Consider the following 16,623-nt stretch of genomic DNA (forward strand, 5'->3'; position numbering starts at 1 on the left):
AAAGAGACATAATATCACAAATAAATTCATTATATAAGCTTAGTTGCTGACTCAACAGCAGAGGAAACTGAGCATCTGATAACGTTTGGGCTACTTTCCAACAATTCAACATACATGTAAATAGTGAAAAGAAATAAGAGAAGAAGGACAACATGGCAGAAGAAATCATTGAAACTTTATTGGCTAACACTCACCCAAACTGGTGAAAAATATCAAGTCACAGAACCAAGAAACTCAGCACATCCCAAGTAGAATAAATATAGAGAAAACCACACCTAAATAAATCTAGCCAGACTGTTGAAAAGCAACAGCAAGCGAAACCTGAAAAGCAGCCAGAGGGGAACAGAAGACATAAATTTTAGGCTAAAGATATAAATAACAGGTGACTCTTGAGTAGAATCAATGGTGGCCAGAAGAAAATAGAACCTCCTTAAAATGCTAAAAGAAAAACACTGTCAAATTCCATATCCAGTGGAAATATATTTCAAATACACTTCAAAAATGAAATAAAGTCATTATCAGACAGAAAATTTGGGAGAATTCATCTCCAGCAGACCAACACTACAAGAAAAGCTAACATTTGCTTTTCAGAATGAACAGAAAGGAAACCAGAAGGAAACTCACATCTGCAGGAAGAAGTGAAGAGTATCAAAAAGGATAAGTATATGGGTAAATGTCAAAGACCTTTTCAAAGTAATATGTTTTCATCTTTGTCTATCTATCTGTGTATGAAGAATATTTTAGACCACTACTGACTGTTTGGGGCTTCCCTGGGGGCTCCGATGGTAAAAGAACCTGTCTGCAGTGAGGGAGACCCAAGTTTGATCCCTGGGTCAGGAAGATCCTCTGGAGAGGGGAACAGCTGCCCACTCCAGTATTCTTGCCTAAAGAGCCTGGTGGGCTACAGTCCATGAGGTCAAATACAGTTGGACACGACTGACTGACTGTTTAAAGCAAGTAACAGTAGGGACTTCCCTGGCGATTCAGTGGTTAAGACTGGGCCTCTATTGTTGGGGGCACAAGTTCGATCCCTGGTTGGAGAACTAAGAGCCCACATACCACAAGCATGGCCAAAAATCAAAGAAACACCAACGTTTTGAAATTTATAGCATATTACAGGTAAAATGTAAAATAACAATAGCATAAGGATCAAGAGGAAGAATAAAAAGAATTGAATTGTTGTAAGGTTTTTACACAACCATCAAGTTGTATAGAAGCACTCTGTAGTGTATTATTTGAAGGTAGGCTGTGATAACTTAAAGATACAGAGCATAACCTTTAGAGCTGAAATTTCTATCTTCATCATCTGAGAACTTATCTGACATGCAAACTTTTGAGCTCAATCACAGACCTACTGAATAAGAAACTGTGGGTATGGCCCAGAAACCTGTGTTTTAATAAGACCTCCAGCTGTTTCTAACACAGGTAAGATTTACGAACCACTGCTCAACAATAGCCAGTAGAATATACCATAAAGAAGTGTACTTAAACACAGGAGATAAGATGGGATGATTAAAAAAATTCAACATATCCAAAGGAGGCAGGAAAATCAGAAGAGAAACAAAGCATAAATGAGATAAGCAGAAAACAAGTACCCAGATGGGGGATTTAAACCCAACCATATTAATAATTCTCTCAAATATAAATATATTAAACACTCCAATCAAAAGGCAGATTGTTAAATCAATATAAAAGCAAAATCCAACAACAGGCTATTTACAAACATAGAATTTAAGACATAGGTTGAACTTCCCTGGTGGTGCGGTGGAGAAGAATCTGCCCGCCAATGCAAGGGGCATGGGTACGAACCCTGGTCCAGGAAGATTTCACATGCTGTGGGGAACTAAAGCCCAAACACCACAACTACTGAGCCCCCGTGGTGCAGCTATTGACGCCCACGTGCCTGGAACCGGTGCTCCACAACACGAGAGGCCACCACACTGAGAAGCCTGTGCACAGCAAGAGAGAGCAGCCCCTTTCCCCGCAATGAGAGAAACCCAGCACGCAGCAACAAAGACCCAAAGCAGCCAAAATTAAATGATGTGTGTTTTTTTTTTTTTTTTTCAAAAAGACACAGGCTGAAAGCGTAAGGGGAGAAAGAACATATAAAAAACATGTAAAGCTATATTAATATCAGAAAAAGCATACTTCAGGACAAGGATATTACTGAACGGACTTCCCTCGTGGTCCAACAGTTAAGAATCCACCCTGGAAAACAGTGGATGTGAGTTTCATCTTTGGTTGAGAACTAAGATCCCACATGCCATAGAGCAACTAAGCTTGAGAGCTGCAACTACTGAACCCAAGCACCACAATTAGAGAGAAGGCCACGCACCACAATTAAAAAATCTCACATGCTGCAACTACGACCCAAGGTAGCCATGAATAAATAAATATTTTTAACAGAGTATTACTGAAGAGAAAGAGAGAAACTTAATGAGAGAATAAAATTATCAAGAAGACCTATTAATCCAAAATGTGCAGGCAACTATGAAGAAAGTTCCAAGATGTATAAAGCGGAAGTTGACAGAAACGGACAAATCTACAATTATAGTTGGAGAGATTTTAACACTTCTATTTTGGACAAAAAAATCAGCATAGAGATATCTTTGCAACTTCATGGACTGTAGCCCACCAGGCTCCTCAGTCCATGGGATTTTCCAGGCAAGAATACTGGAGTGGGTTGCCATTTCCTTTTCTAGGGGATCTTTCCACCCCAGGGATTGAACCCAGGTCTCCTGGATTGCAACCTGACTCTTTACCATCTGAGCCACCAGGGAAGCCCTTATTTGAACAGCACTATCAACCAACTTGACCCAAAGGACTTGATAAAATATTGCACCCAACAGAACTACAGCATACATATTTTTTCCAAACCCACAGGAAACATTCATCAAGCTAGACTATATGCTCAGCAATGAAAGATAGCTTAATAAATGTCAAAGAATTAAAATCAAATTGAGTATACCTTCTGACTCAAAACTAATAAGTTAGAAACCAATAGAGAAAGATACCTGGCATTACACACCTATTTGGACAGGCTAAAGTTTAAAATGTTAGTTGCTCAGTTGCGTCCGACTCTGCATCCTCATGGACTGTAGCCCACCAGGCTTTACTGTTCATGGGATTCTCCAGGCAAGGATCCTGGAGTGGGTTGCCATTCCCTTCTCCAGGGGATCTTACCAACCCAGGGATGGAACCCTGGTCTCCTGCACTGCAGGCAGATTCTTTACCATTGGAAGGACTGATTTTGAAGCTGATATGAAGAGCCAGCTCACAGGAAAAGACCCAGATGGTGGGAAAGCCTGAGGGCAGGAGGAGAAGGGGGCAATGGAGGATGAGGTGGTTGGATGGCATCATCGACTCAATGGACACTGAGTTTGAGCAAACTCTGGGAGCTAGTGAAGGACCCGGAAGCTTGGTGTGCCGCAGGTCATGGGGTCGCAAAGAGTTGGAGATGACTGGGTGACTGAACAAGTTTTTAAAAAAAAACAATTGTGACTAGACCAAATACTAGTTGGCACACAGAGAAACTGGATCTCTCAAACATTGCAACTGGGAATGTCAAATGGTACAGCGACTCTGCCTAGTAGTTTGCCATTTTCTTAAAAACCAAATGCACATTACTATATGAGGAATTATACTCCTGGGCATTTATCCCAGAGAAGAAAGCTTTTTGTGTCTACCCAAAAGCATGTAGAAAAAGGTTCACAGTAGGTTTATTTCTAATAGCAGAAAGAAATGGAACTCAAATGTCCTTGAGTGGATGAATAATTAAATAAATTGTGCCACATCTACAGCATGGAATATCACTCATCAATAACAAGGGAACTTACTAGTGGGACTTTCTTGGTGGTCCAGTACCTAAGACTCTGTGCTCCCAATTCCCGTGTTCCATTCCTGGTCAGGGAACTAGATTCCACGTGCGGTAACAAAAAGATCCCACATGCCACAACTAAGACTTGGCAAAGCCAAAAAAGTAAATGACAAAAAAATATTTTTTTTTTAAAAAAAGAGACTTAATATTGATACACATAACCTCTTGGATGGATCTCAAGAGGCTTACACTGAGCAGAAAAAAATTCAGCCTCAAACAGTTACATACCACGGGATTCCATTTTTATAACATTCTTAACATGATATTACAAATAAACACTCTAGTGGTTGCCAGACATTAGGAATGGGAGAAGAGAAGGGAACAGGTCTGATAACAAAGAGGCAGCAGCTGGGGACTTTGAAGTGATATGACAGTTTTGCATCTTGATGAGGTGGTTATATACTAATTGATGCATGTGATAAAATTGCATAGAACTCTATACACACACACCAAAGTGAATGCATGGAAAACGGGTAAAAACTGAAAACTCTCTGTAGTTTGTATGTATGTTAATTTCCTTGTTTGAATATTGTGTTATAGTCATGTAAGATGTTACCATTGGGGGAAATTGGGTGAAGGATACATGCAACTTCTCTATATTATTTTCATAACTTCCTGTGGCTAATTATTTTAAAAGAAAAAGGAAAAAGTTATCTGGAAAATTTACAAATATTTGGGAATTAAACAATACCCTTCTAAATAACCTGTGAATCAAATAAAAGTCACAAAGACGAATACAACATATTTTGACCTGAATGATAAGGAAAATACAGATACTAAATACTGTGGAATGCTGGGAAAGCAGGGCTTATAGGAAATTTTCTAGCTTTGGATATTTATAATAAGAAGACAGGTTTAAGATCAATGATAATATTTTACATCTAAAGAAACTAGAAAAAGTAGAACAAGTTAAATATAAAATAACCAAAAGAAAAGGAATAATAAAAATAAGAGGAAATTGATAAAATATGATAGACAGCAGAGTAAATCAATAAATTCAAAATTGGATAATTGCAAAAATTAATATAATTAATTGATAAGTCTCTTGGTAAGATGATCAAGAAAAAAAGTAAAACAAATATTTTAAAAGAAGTAAAAAAGATTTGTCACTATAGATTCAGTTCAGTTCAGTTGCTCAGTCGTGTCTGACTCTTTGCGACCCCATGAATCGCAGCACGCCAGGCCTCCCTGTCCATCACCAACTCTCGGAGTTCACTCAGACTCACGTCCATCGAGTCGGTGATGCCATCCAGCCATCTCATCCTCTGTCGTCCCCTTTTCCTCCTGCTCCCAATCCCTCCCAGCATCAGAGTCTTTTCCAATGAGTCAACTCTTCGCATGAGGTGGCCAGAGTACTGGAGCTTCAGCTTTAACATCATTCCCTCCAAAGAACACCCAGAGCTGATCTCCTTCAGAATGGACTGGTGGGATCTCCTTGCAGATTACATAAACATTAAAAGGATAACAGTATCCAATATACTGACAACTTTAAAGATAATAGACAATTTTCACGAGAAAAAATTACCAAAGCTGATAAAAGAAGAAATAAAAATGTTAAATAGCCTGAAATCTATTAAAATGTATTCATGGTAAAAGCATCCCCCCCACAAAAAACCTCTAGGCCCAATGAGCTTCTCCTACTATTTAAGAAAGAAATAGTACCAACCCCACTTAACATCTTTCAGAAGAGATAGGATATTTCCCAAATTGTTTTATGAGACAAGCATTATTTTGATGCTAAAACCTAACAAAGATTACAAAAAGAGAAAAAGAAAAGAAAAACTACAGGTAATTACCCTTCACAACCATAGACATGAAAATCCTTTATATTATTAGCTAATTAAATCTAACAATAAAAATAAGGATAACACATTGATCACGATAGGCTTACCTCAGGAATTCAAGGTTGACTGAACACTAAAATTGTAATTCATGATATTAACAGAATGAAAGAGAAAAGCCACATGACTGTTTTGTTGGATGCAGAAAAAGTATCTGACAAATTCAACATTCTTTTATGATAAACTCTGTGACCAAACTAACAATAGCAGAAAACTTCCTCAACTGGATGAAGGAACTACAGCTCACCAACACATAAAATGATGCATATCAACAAAACTCTTTATATTTTACTCCTACAACTGAACACAAAGCAGGGATGTCCTGAAAGGCGACACCATTTGAACTCATTCACTCGAAAACACCATTGAACTCATCCAGGACCAGCAGCTTTGTTTAACATTTCTATAAGTGATCTGGAAGATCTGCAAGCGTGTAGATGCCATTGAAGTCTTTCTGGTGGGGACAAGCCAAAATGTCAGCACTCTCTCTACTGCAGAGCATGTTTCCAAATTGTTGATCAGGATGTATTGATGGATCAAAACTCAATTTAGTAAGTAAAGACCAAAATGTTCTTTAAAATTTACTAGACAAGACTAGAAAATGTTAGAATGAATATATCAAAGAGAAATTATTTTGGAAATTTTTTGTCTGAAATCCCTTAGACTGGCTTTTTCCTAAATGGTTTAAATTTTTCTTTCAGCGAGCAATGGCTGCTCAGAGTAGGGGAAAGAGAATAGTGGTCACAAATATTGGTAGTGATCCCAACCAAGCCTTGACTGCCCTGTGTTTCAATATACTTCTGGGAGTGTGTGTGTTTGTACATGTTGAGTCATGATGTAAAATGTATTTCTTACTGTGATCTGTGGTAGAAAAAAAATTGTGAGACTTCATCAGCTTGCAAAAAGTGATGATATATGTATGTGTGGATATATGCCGGGTTCTGTGGGTTCTAATTTCCTGCTAGGAGGGGCCTGCCTAACTATTTCCAACACACAGCATCAGACCACCAAAATGTTGAGCCTCACTAGTAAAGGGAAATCTTGTCCTTACTTGTCCAAAAATATGGTCTCTGCACACTGAGAAGAAACAAAACAGAGGCGAGGGCTACAAACTATCAGGATTACGCAGGGCAGCTGCCCAGTGCTGCCTTGCAACACTCTAGAGGATGCTTTCACACAGACTGCAATGTGAAATGGCTCCCCCTGGAGTTGAGCAGCACACAACCCAAAGAACCCTACCAGGCAGCCTCAAGTACGGTGGTTAAGAGCTCAAGCTTTGGAGTCCAACAAACCTGGGGTTCAATTCCAGATCTAATCTCAGGCTATATAACCTGAGGCCAGTAATTTAACCTCCCTGAGCCTCAATTTCCTCAAGAGGACACATTATATATTCCTGGGCATTGTTCAGTGCCCAGCACATTGTTGTTCTCATTAAATGTGTTAAATAAACATAAAAATGAGCTAATGACTGCCCAATAAGGTGGTGGTGAGAAGTAAATGAACGTGTACAACGTTTTTACATTCAGTCTAAAAACTAGCACACAGTAAGCACTAAACCAACTATCTACAAAAGATGACAAACTGAAATATTAAGATTCTTCAGGATGAAAAGATGCATGAGGAGAAGGAATTATTTTATTTCAATAAAAAATAATCATAAGCTTTGAGAGAAGAGAAACATTAAAAGTAATATAACCTGGTACAGTAGCACTTTGGTAAGGTGGGGATAATCCTTGATGCTTGAAAGTACATTTGGAACAAACAAAACGTAGGAAACAATCCATTTTGGTATTTCCCATTGTAGGTCAGGTAAGGGCAAAAAGTATAGATAACTTCAAAGCATTCTAGGAATGATACTGAGCTCTGAGCCATGGAATCTGAACTGTTTGGGTTCACTCCTGGTTGCGGTGGGGGGGGGGGTATGCTGGGGGAGAGTGACCGCTGGGCGGGGGGGGGGGGCGGGGAGGGGGACATGTGTTCCATTCTTCCCCGGTACTTATTTCCTGGTGCAACTGTGGCTCAGACGCAGTCATGACAACTCATTCATCCCTATTAAATTCTCACAATGGAGCAGGTCACCCTCGACTGAAAGCACAAACCCAGAACTGACTCCTGTCCCCTCCTGCCTGTGGTCCTGCTTGCCCCACTCCTGGCAGGAAGCCGCATCACCTCCAGAGAGAAGGCTGGTAACACAAGCCAGCAAAAGTACATTCCAGGACAGAGGGATGCTGAGCCTCCAGGCGAGGTCAGGCTAGTCAGCACTTAGAAAAAGAGGCACTTCTCACACTTGCTAATGAGTTTGACGCTTGTGAAACATAAACAGGAAGTGGGAGCTCTCCAAAGCGACCTGAAGGAAATCCACTCCCAGTTTGGTCAACGTGTGAATCCCAGATCTCTAGGTTGTCAAGGACACTGCCAATTAAGACTGAGCCCACCCCTACCCGCCCCCTCAACTGCACCCGAGGCTGATCTTCAGCAGGTTCCAGCACTGACCCCGTTTTGTTGTTGTAGTTTTTTTCAATCCTTCCCACAGCCAGGTCACTCGGCAGCGCGGTGACTGACCCGAGGCGCGGTGGGAAAGGCTCACAGTCATCTCTCAACTCCCCGAACTTACAGGGCAGGGCAGCACAGAGGTCAGTGAAATCCCCAGCCAGGCCTTATTTTAGTCATGAATTTCCACTGGCTCCCTCCTCTGACAGCATCAGCGCTGCTCACAGAGCGGGCTTGGAGTTTCAGCTGTTTTCCCTGCTCCAGGCAGAGTTAGAAGGTCACAGAGGCCGGACTTTTCCGGGGGAGTAGGTGGGGGCCTCGGGCGGCCTCAGTGAGATTGCAGAGATCTGGAGCCGCTTGGAGGAGGCCCTTCTGCCCCAGGCTCCAGGCGATGGGTTAACGTCTCCCCTCTCCTCCTCTGCCCAGACATTGCGGTTCACATTAAATTTTAAAAAAGAATATTTTTAATACCAAAAACAATTTTTTAAGCCCACACTTTCTATCTTTTCTTCTCTCTTCTCTTCGCCAGCAGCACCGATACAATTTTCCCAGTACTGCCTTCCCCTTATTTCCCAGGGTAAGCCCTCCTCAGAGGTTCCTGTGAATTCAAGAGCAGCATCTGGGTTCGATTCACCAGCGTATCTAAGCACAACGCCTGGCACAGGGTAGGGGGCTCAACCAACGCTTGTCGAGTGAATGAGCGCTAAGACGTCAGCGTGATGGGCAGTTTTTCCAAGTCTCTCTTTTCCATCCTGCCCCGGCTGCAGACCGCACACTGCGCCGCAGAAGTCCCCGGTAGGGGGAGATGGACGACCCCGACCCCCAGGAGTTCCTGTGCTCGAGGGTCTTGGTCCCCGGCCAGGGCAGAAGGCACGCTGTCAGGAGCGCTGCGGCCCAAGCCCAGGCCAGGTGAAGTGTCACGCCCCGCGCTGCCGCAGGGCAAGCGCCGCTGCCGCGGTTGTGTAACGTTGCAGCCCAAGGGGAGGGGACCCGGGCGCCTCTGCTCCAGTGGGGGCAGAGGAGGGAGGAAACGCAGGGCACCGCGCCCGGTCTCTTTCTGTGCTTGATCAGCCTAAGTGTGGGCTGCGGCGGGGGGTGGGTGGGGGCACTGGGGCACCCTGGGGGGTGCGCAAGTGAGTGTCCACCGGCACGCAGACTGCGCCCCGGGAGCACAGCTCCAGAGGAGCCAGGGACCGCGGCGCACAGCCTAGCGGGTCAGGTGCGCGAAGCGTGCTCCGCGGCGGCCTCGCCTGCCCCTGCGCTTGGCTGCCAGCCCGCTTCCCATGGGGTGACATCCGCCCCGCCCCTCCTCGGCCCCTCCCCACGGCGGGCGATTCCTGGACTCGGGGCCGAGGGGTGGGGGCAGGGAAGCCGGCGCGGAAAGAAACCCCAGCCTCTGGGGAAGGCAGGGGGCCGGGCGACTCCCTCCGCTGTGCGCTGGTTCCTCCGAGCGGGCGCGCGGCGGGGGGGGGGGGAGGAAGAGGGTTGGGCTGGAGCGAGCGAGGGGATATTCCTCTCCCGGCTTGAGTCAGACGCGGGCGGATCCGTCCTCCCCCGTTCCCTCCCAGGAGACGGGAACTTACTTCATTTCCCTGGGGCAGGTTCGCCCACGTTACCAACCTTCCCCCACCACCTCCCCGGCTCCCTAGCCCCTTCCAGCTTCCGCGCCCCCCGCCCAGCTAGGCAGGACCCAGACTGCCCTGCCAACCCCCTCTTCGGGGAAAGGCAGCCGCAGACACCTGGGGGCCGGGGCTGGGGGTGGGGGCTCCCTCGCAGCCGCGGGAGCGTTGTCCAACACGTGAGGCTCATGTGATGAAGCCGGGGGAGGGCGGGCAGGTCGCTCCTTCCCTCCCCGGCAGCGGCCAGACGTGCCTGGAGTCACAGGGTAGAACACGTAGCTCCAACCCACCCACTCGCTCCCATTTAACCCAGCCCGCAGCCTCTCCATTACTCCTCGGCTCTCCCCCACCATCCCCCCCCCCCCCCGCCGCCCCCCCGGGCCCCCCCCCCCACTCGCTCTCCCTCCCGCCTCCCCGCCCGCCCCACTTCTCATTCACTTGGCTCGCACCGCGCAGACGGCACTGGGAGCACACACCGCCAGTCTGTGCGCAGAGCCGGAGCCAGAGGCCGCGGGTACACCATGCACGCCCCCAACTGAAGCAGCACCTCAAAGCCGCAGCTCTTCGCAGCCCAGCGGATTTCAGAGAGCTCTGACTCAGAGGAAGCCCTGCGGAGAGACCCCCGAAACCTCCTCCACGACAGTCCTCACCCGACGCTCCACCACTGCAGACAGGAGCGCAGAGTGGCCCCGGCTCGCAGCGCAATGGAGCGGATCCCTAGCGCGCAACCGCCCCCCACTTGTCTGCCCAAAGCGCCAGGACTGGAGCCCGGAGACCTACCAGGGTAAGTTGGCACCCCTGGCCCCTTCAAGCCTCAACTCCAGTCCTGCCTTCTGCGCGGCTTTCAACTCCAAGTAGTTCTGGGTGCATCCGGGGGTTCTTGCCAGTCAGGGCTCCTGCAACCGATGCGCAAGTCATGACCCTTCCTCGTCCCTCTCCCTGCAGGGTGGATTTTGCCCATATGTACCAAGTGTACAAGTCGAGGCGGGGAATAAAGCGGAGCGAGGACAGCAAGGTAAGAGCACCGCGCCCCTGTGGACCCCAGGCCCTCGCACACGCTGAGTTTCCAATAAAAGTTTTCTCACTTTAACGTTGGAGGGGGGTATGCAAGGTGTGGGCCCTGTGCCTCTACTGAGTGGCTTGGAGAAGAAGGGGCAGATAGGGTTCTGGGTGTGACTCTGCTCCACTGCCGGGACTCTTCTGCCGCGGGGTGGGGAAGGAGAAGCGCTTCTCACCTCCTTCCTCCCGCGCCCACCATCTCTCCGTGCGCTTTGCAGGAGACCTACAAACTGCCGCACCGGCTCATCGAGAAAAAGAGACGTGACCGGATTAACGAGTGCATCGCCCAGCTGAAGGATCTCCTCCCCGAACATCTCAAACTTACAGTAAGTGAGAAGCTGGCCCCTCTCCAAACCAGCTCCTCTGCCCAGAGGGCGGGCGAGGGTCACCCGCCGCCTGCAGGCTCCGCCAGGAACTGCAGACCAGATGGCTGGATCCTAGCTAGTGGCTGGCTCTGTTTGGGGGTACCCTTCTCCAGTCTCAGAATTTTCTGGCAACCTGGTGCAAATGAGATAAGAATCATTTGTACTTGTCCAGCTTGGCACCAACACCAGCCGGCCTTCCTTTGCTAGAGTTTAAGGTGATTCTCGGGGTTCTCCTTTTCTCACATTGAGCAAATCCAGCAACCTACTTTTTTTTAACCCCCTTCCCCACATCCCTTTTTAAAATAAGAGGACTTGTTTTGATGTGTCTTTTTTTTTTTTTTTTTTTACATCCTTTCCTTTCTTGGCGATCGTCAATAGCTTACTAGATTGGCAGCCTTTGGTTGGGGAAAGAAGAAAAAAATAGTATTTAGGAGAAAATAGTATTTAGGAAGGAACAAAAAAAGCATAAATGAGCTAGAAGTTATGACAGGGTGTCAGGAAAGAAACTAGGGAAAGCCTCTTGGCTGCCAGACACAGTAGAAGTCTCTACTAGGGTTGACACCACTGCAGAGAAATGTTATCTCCGGATTCCCCTGAGTTAAGGTCAGCAACGGCTGCTGGAAAAATTTATCTGTCAAAGCTTTCTCCTGAGCTAGCTGCTGCTTCCAAAATGCCTCCAAAGATGGGGGACACTTGTTTGCTGTCCTCTAATCAAAAATATATGCATATATACATATTTTTAAACATCATCTATGAACTTAAAACTTAATTTAGCCAACCAGGAACACTTTTTATCCCCCTTTAGAGCCATTCGGTGGTGGTGGTTTTGTCGCTTAGTGGTGTCCGACTCTTGCGACCCCATGGAGTGTAGCCCAGGCGACTGACGAATCTCATGGCTAATTAGTATCCCAGAGGTGGGACTTCTCTGAGCTCACTGCTGACGGAGGCTCTTTTTATTCCAGACTTTGGGTCACTTGGAAAAAGCAGTGGTTCTTGAACTTACCTTGAAGCATGTGAAAGCATTAACAAACCTAATTGATCAACAACAGCAGAAAATCATCGCCCTGCAGAGCGGTCTGCAAGCTGGTGAGTACCATGTCTGGCTATCATCTCCTTAGAGTTCTAGCACAAATAGAGAGCCTGTGAGCTCAGCATCTGGTATAAGAAACATTCCCGCAACAAATTGCTTATGCATGTTAGTTGGGGGAGATGCTGTTTTATCTTTCCTAAAAGGTCAGACTTTTCATTTGGAATGCTGCTGTGTGCCACCTGGCATGAATACATATTAGTCAAATGGTAAAATATTTCTGTGGCATTTTGGCTTAAGAGTTTCTGGGGCTCTGGGAGTCCCCCCCCCCCGACTTTGAAAATGCCAAGGCACCTATAATTTGCATCGTGGGTGTTTTACAGTTGTTTTCCTTAGCCCTGTTTCATTGGAGAATAAATCATGGGTATGCCCCAGTGTTTTAATGTTTCTCCACTTCCTTATCCCTCGGTGTGTGGTATGAGCCTGGCAGAATGACAGCAGTAGTTTTTCCTGCATTTCATGTGGTTCCCTGAATAGCCACTAGGTATCTCGGTGAATTACACAATCTCACGAAACCACTGAAGTTTCATCACCCATTTCTACGGACTTCCAGAGAATCACAGTCATCTAACCGTCTGGTCTCACCCATTCCAAATAATACTGTACAAATGAGGGAGAAATTCCTCTACCCACTCCCTCATTCTTCTCTCCTCTCCTTTCCAAACTAGTACAATGAGAATCACAAAAACCTAGCAAGTCGTTCTGCCAGTTGCCTCATTGAAAACAAAAAGATGATCATACATAACTTCCTGGGGATCATGGATAGACTATATGAGAAAGACCTAGAAATAGCCTTTAAATATAGCAGCATGACTGCAACTTGTAAAGCCATTGAAAATAAGCATACTTTAGGTGACATGATTCCTTCATTCTCATTTTTTGACTGGTCACTGTCCATCTCACTATGGTAAGATGATGTTCTGTAAATTGACTCTGGTTATGAGCACACTAGGATGATTATGGCTGTGTTACTTATAACGAAAACTCAAGAATTCCTTATAAATGCAACAAGAGGGGAAACCGTCTGTCTCTATTAAATGTGGTCTATGCCTATGATATTATATAGCCATTACAAATCATATTTTATCTCTGAGAGGTAGAATTATGGATGATTTTGTTTATTCTTTATACTTTTCAGTGTAATTCAAATTTCCCCTGATCATATTACTTTTGGAGTTAGAAATACAATCAGCAAATGCTATTAACAAAAAGGAAAGCCCCGGGGTCTTTGGAACTTGGGTATCCATGTGAACCACAGAGCCTTCTGAAATGTCTTCCTTTGCATCTGTGTTGATCCAGGTGATCTGTCGGGGAGAAATGTGGAAGCAGGTCAAGAGATGTTCTGCTCAGGTTTCCAGACATGTGCCCGGGAGGTGCTTCAGTACCTGGCCAAGCATGAGAATACTCGGGACCTGAAATCTTCACAGCTTGTCACCCACCTCCACCGTGTGGTCTCCGAGCTTCTACAGGGCGGTACTTCCAGGAAGCCGTCAGAACCAGCCCCCAAAGCAATGGACTTCAAGGAGAAACCCAGCTCCCTGGCCAAAGGCTCCGAAGGCCCAGGCAAAAACTGTGTGCCAGTCATCCAGCGAACTTTCGCCCACTCGAGCGGCGAGCAGAGTGGCAGTGATACGGACACAGACAGCGGCTACGGAGGAGAATCGGAGAAGAGTGAGCTGCGTGTCGAGCAGCCGTACTTCAAAAGCGATCATGGACGCAGATTCACCATGGGAGAAAGGATCAGTGCTATTAAGCAAGAATCTGAAGAACCCCCCATGAAAAAGAGCAGAATGCAGCTCTCTGATGATGAAGGCCCTTTCACTAGCACTGACCTGATCAGCTCCCCGTTCCTGGGCCCACACCCGCACCAGCCTCCCTTCTGCCTGCCCTTCTACCTGATCCCACCCTCAGCAACTGCCTACTTGCCCATGCTGGAGAAGTGCTGGTACCCCACGTCTGTCCCGGTGTTATACCCGGGCCTCAATGCCTCTGCCGCAGCCCTCAGCAGCTTCATGAACCCAGACAAGATCTCGGCCCCCTTGCTCATGCCCCAGAGACTCCCTTCTCCGCTGCCGACCCATCCTGCCATCGACTCTTCTGCCCTGCTCCAAGCTCTGAAGCAGATCCCCCCTTTAAACTTAGAAACCAAAGACTAAACTATTGAGGGGATCCTGCTGCTTCGCTTTCCTTCCTCCCTACTTCCAAACAAACAAAACATGTGTTTGTGAGTGCAGCGAGATTGTTCCAGTGTGTATGCCAAGATCATCTGAGGCAGGGAGAGAAGATTCAGGTGTGTGTGTGTGTGTGTGTGTGCGCGCGTGCGTGACTATGCATTGTGTGTTGGTGTGGGACATTAAAGCTCCTTTGGGCGTAGGGGACTTGTGAAGGATTGCCTGACATCAGGAGACTTTGGGGGATTGTCTCAGACCTCTGGGCCTTTCCGCTCCCAGAGAGTAGCCCCTTCTGATACAAAGCAGCTGAATTTCCAAAAGCTGCAAAGTCTTGGTCTGTGAGTCAGTCTCCACTTTGGGAGCGGGGTCTGTGGCTTTGAGAAAAAGGTACTTTCAAAAGAGGGCTTTCCAGAGTGCAGTTCCCAGCCAGCTCTGATGACCCCACCCTTCTCCCTTCTGTTGTCGCCGTGACTCACTGTATGGGCAGAGGGCAGCCAGACTGAACTTTCTCCAAAGTGGTGAGGTAGCAGACACTGGCATAGCACGGTAGTGGTTTGGGGAGGTTTCCGCAGGTCTGCTCCCCACCCCTGCCTCAGATGAATAAAGAGAATGTAGTTCCCTACTCAGGCTTTCCTAGTGATTTGCTTCCTAAGGAACTGAAAAGGGCCCCCTGGTACAAGTCTAGCTGCCAGGGGAGGAGGGAGGAATCCCCTGGGACTCTGGCACCTGCTTCTAGTCTCACCTGGAAACAAGCCTCGCTGTCCAGGGAACCAAACCAGGGTCTGAGAGATGCAGGCACCTGCTTGCCAAGCACCCTGAAGTGCACAAAAGCATTTCAGCAAGCAAAGCCAGACTCGGTTATCAGCTCTAACCTAAAACTCCTTTTAACCAAGCTTAGCTTCTTAAAAACCTAACCAGCCCTTGGCACAGCAAGACCCTTTCTGCAGGCTAACTCCCCTTGCCCAATAGCACACGGAGTGTCCTTCCTGATAAAAGGATTCTGTCTCCTTGAAAAGATGTTTTATTTTTGGTCCAGAGTACTTTTCTGACTTGTCCAGCTAGCCCTGCACCAGCTTTTCGAAATGCACTATGCTTAATCGCTGATTGTGTTTTAACTTTTTCTTTTCCTGTTTTTATTTTGGTATAAAGTCATTGCCTTTATTTGTAAAACTGTTATAAATATATATTATATAAATATATTAAAAAGGAAAATGTTTCAGATGTTTATTTGTATAATTACTTGATCTACAAAAGTGAGAAAAAATGAATGTATTCCTGTTTTTGAAGAGAAGAATAATTTTTTTTTTCTCTAGGGAGAGGTACAGTGTTTATATTTTGGAGCCTTCCTGAAGGTGTGAAATTGTAAATATTTTTATCTATGAGTCAATGTTAAGTAGTTGTTTTAAAATACTTAATAAAATAATCCTTTTCCTGTGGAAGAGAAAGATGGTCTCCTGCATGTTTAAAATAACTCTTAAGGGTGTGATATGGCTATCTCTTGCTCTCCCCTCTTGACTGAAGGCAACAACTAGTTAACCTTGGTGTAATTTCAGCTTTTCCTGTAACTCAGACAGAATAAGCTTAGTCGATTTAGTAGGTAAATATTTGTTTCATTGTTTTCTTAAACTAACCTCTGCCAGATGTTCACAATCACCCTACACCTCTTTCCAAAGGTCAGCAAAAAGCCTATGTTTCCCCCAGTCTGCTTTTGTCATGGTCCTTGGAACTTGACAGAAAATAAGCATCTGAAATCATGGGCCTCAGTGTCTGGGGAGCTTGCTGGAGGGTAGGCAGGCACTTTGAAAGAAGATTTAATGGATTATTATGCAATAATAATTACTGCTGGGGATAGCACCTCTGCCAAGGAGGTCTCACTTTTTCAAGTTTAGCAAGGCCTAATGGATTTGCCATATCCTGTCCTATTGCTGCTGAAGGCAACATTCCATGATTATTGTCTACATCCTTCCTGGACTTCCCCTCACTGGCTGTGTTTGTGTGCGAATGAATATCGGTGTTCCTTAGTCAAGTGCTCTTATGAAAAAGAAAAAAAGAAAAAATTCCATGGGAAAAGAAGTGGGAAATGACCAGGTTGATGAGTGTCTCTGCCTGCTGCT

General features: G+C 45.9%; 1 protein-coding gene and 1 long non-coding RNA gene across 5 annotated transcripts in view; one reads left to right on the forward strand and one right to left on the reverse strand.

Annotated features, from left to right (window-relative positions):
- Nucleotides 1–11,155, reverse strand: part of LOC120867672 — a 146,883-nt gene extending 135,728 nt beyond the window's left edge. The window contains exons 1-2 of one of the 4 annotated variants that reach the window (XR_005721963.1): nt 11,063–11,155; nt 10,608–10,723 (exon numbers count right to left, since the gene is read on the reverse strand). This is a non-coding gene — a long non-coding RNA (uncharacterized LOC120867672). Of the gene's footprint in view, nt 1–10,607; nt 10,767–10,912 lie in introns of all 4 variants that reach the window. The other 3 variants (XR_005721962.1, XR_005721964.1, XR_005721961.1) reach the window with 3 other exon arrangements.
- BHLHE40 (basic helix-loop-helix family member e40) lies at nt 10,077–15,954 on the forward strand. Its single transcript, XM_040245988.1, has 5 exons — nt 10,077–10,611; nt 10,773–10,842; nt 11,105–11,212; nt 12,214–12,337; nt 13,638–15,954. The coding sequence occupies exons 1-5, from the start codon at nt 10,532–10,534 to the stop codon at nt 14,492–14,494; spliced, it is 1,239 nt and encodes a 412-aa protein (XP_040101922.1). The 5' UTR covers nt 10,077–10,531; the 3' UTR covers nt 14,495–15,954.
- Nucleotides 15,955–16,623: the final 669 nt, after the last annotated feature.

The sequence above is a fragment of the Oryx dammah genome, unplaced genomic scaffold, assembly GCF_014754425.2.
Source record: "Oryx dammah isolate SB20612 unplaced genomic scaffold, SCBI_Odam_1.1 HiC_scaffold_9, whole genome shotgun sequence".
NCBI classification, from domain to species: Eukaryota; Metazoa; Chordata; class Mammalia; order Artiodactyla; family Bovidae; genus Oryx; species Oryx dammah.

Excerpts from the sequence above, each read along its gene's own strand:
- BHLHE40 (XM_040245988.1), top strand. The coding sequence starts at position 10,532 with ATGGAGCGGATCCCTAGCGCGCAACCGCCCCCCACTTGTCTGCCCAAA. Across the intron at positions 10,612-10,772 it reads GAGCCCGGAGACCTACCAGG|GGTGGATTTTGCCCATATGT; the intron begins GTAAGTTGGCAC and ends CTCTCCCTGCAG. Across the intron at positions 10,843-11,104 it reads AGCGGAGCGAGGACAGCAAG|GAGACCTACAAACTGCCGCA; the intron begins GTAAGAGCACCG and ends TGCGCTTTGCAG.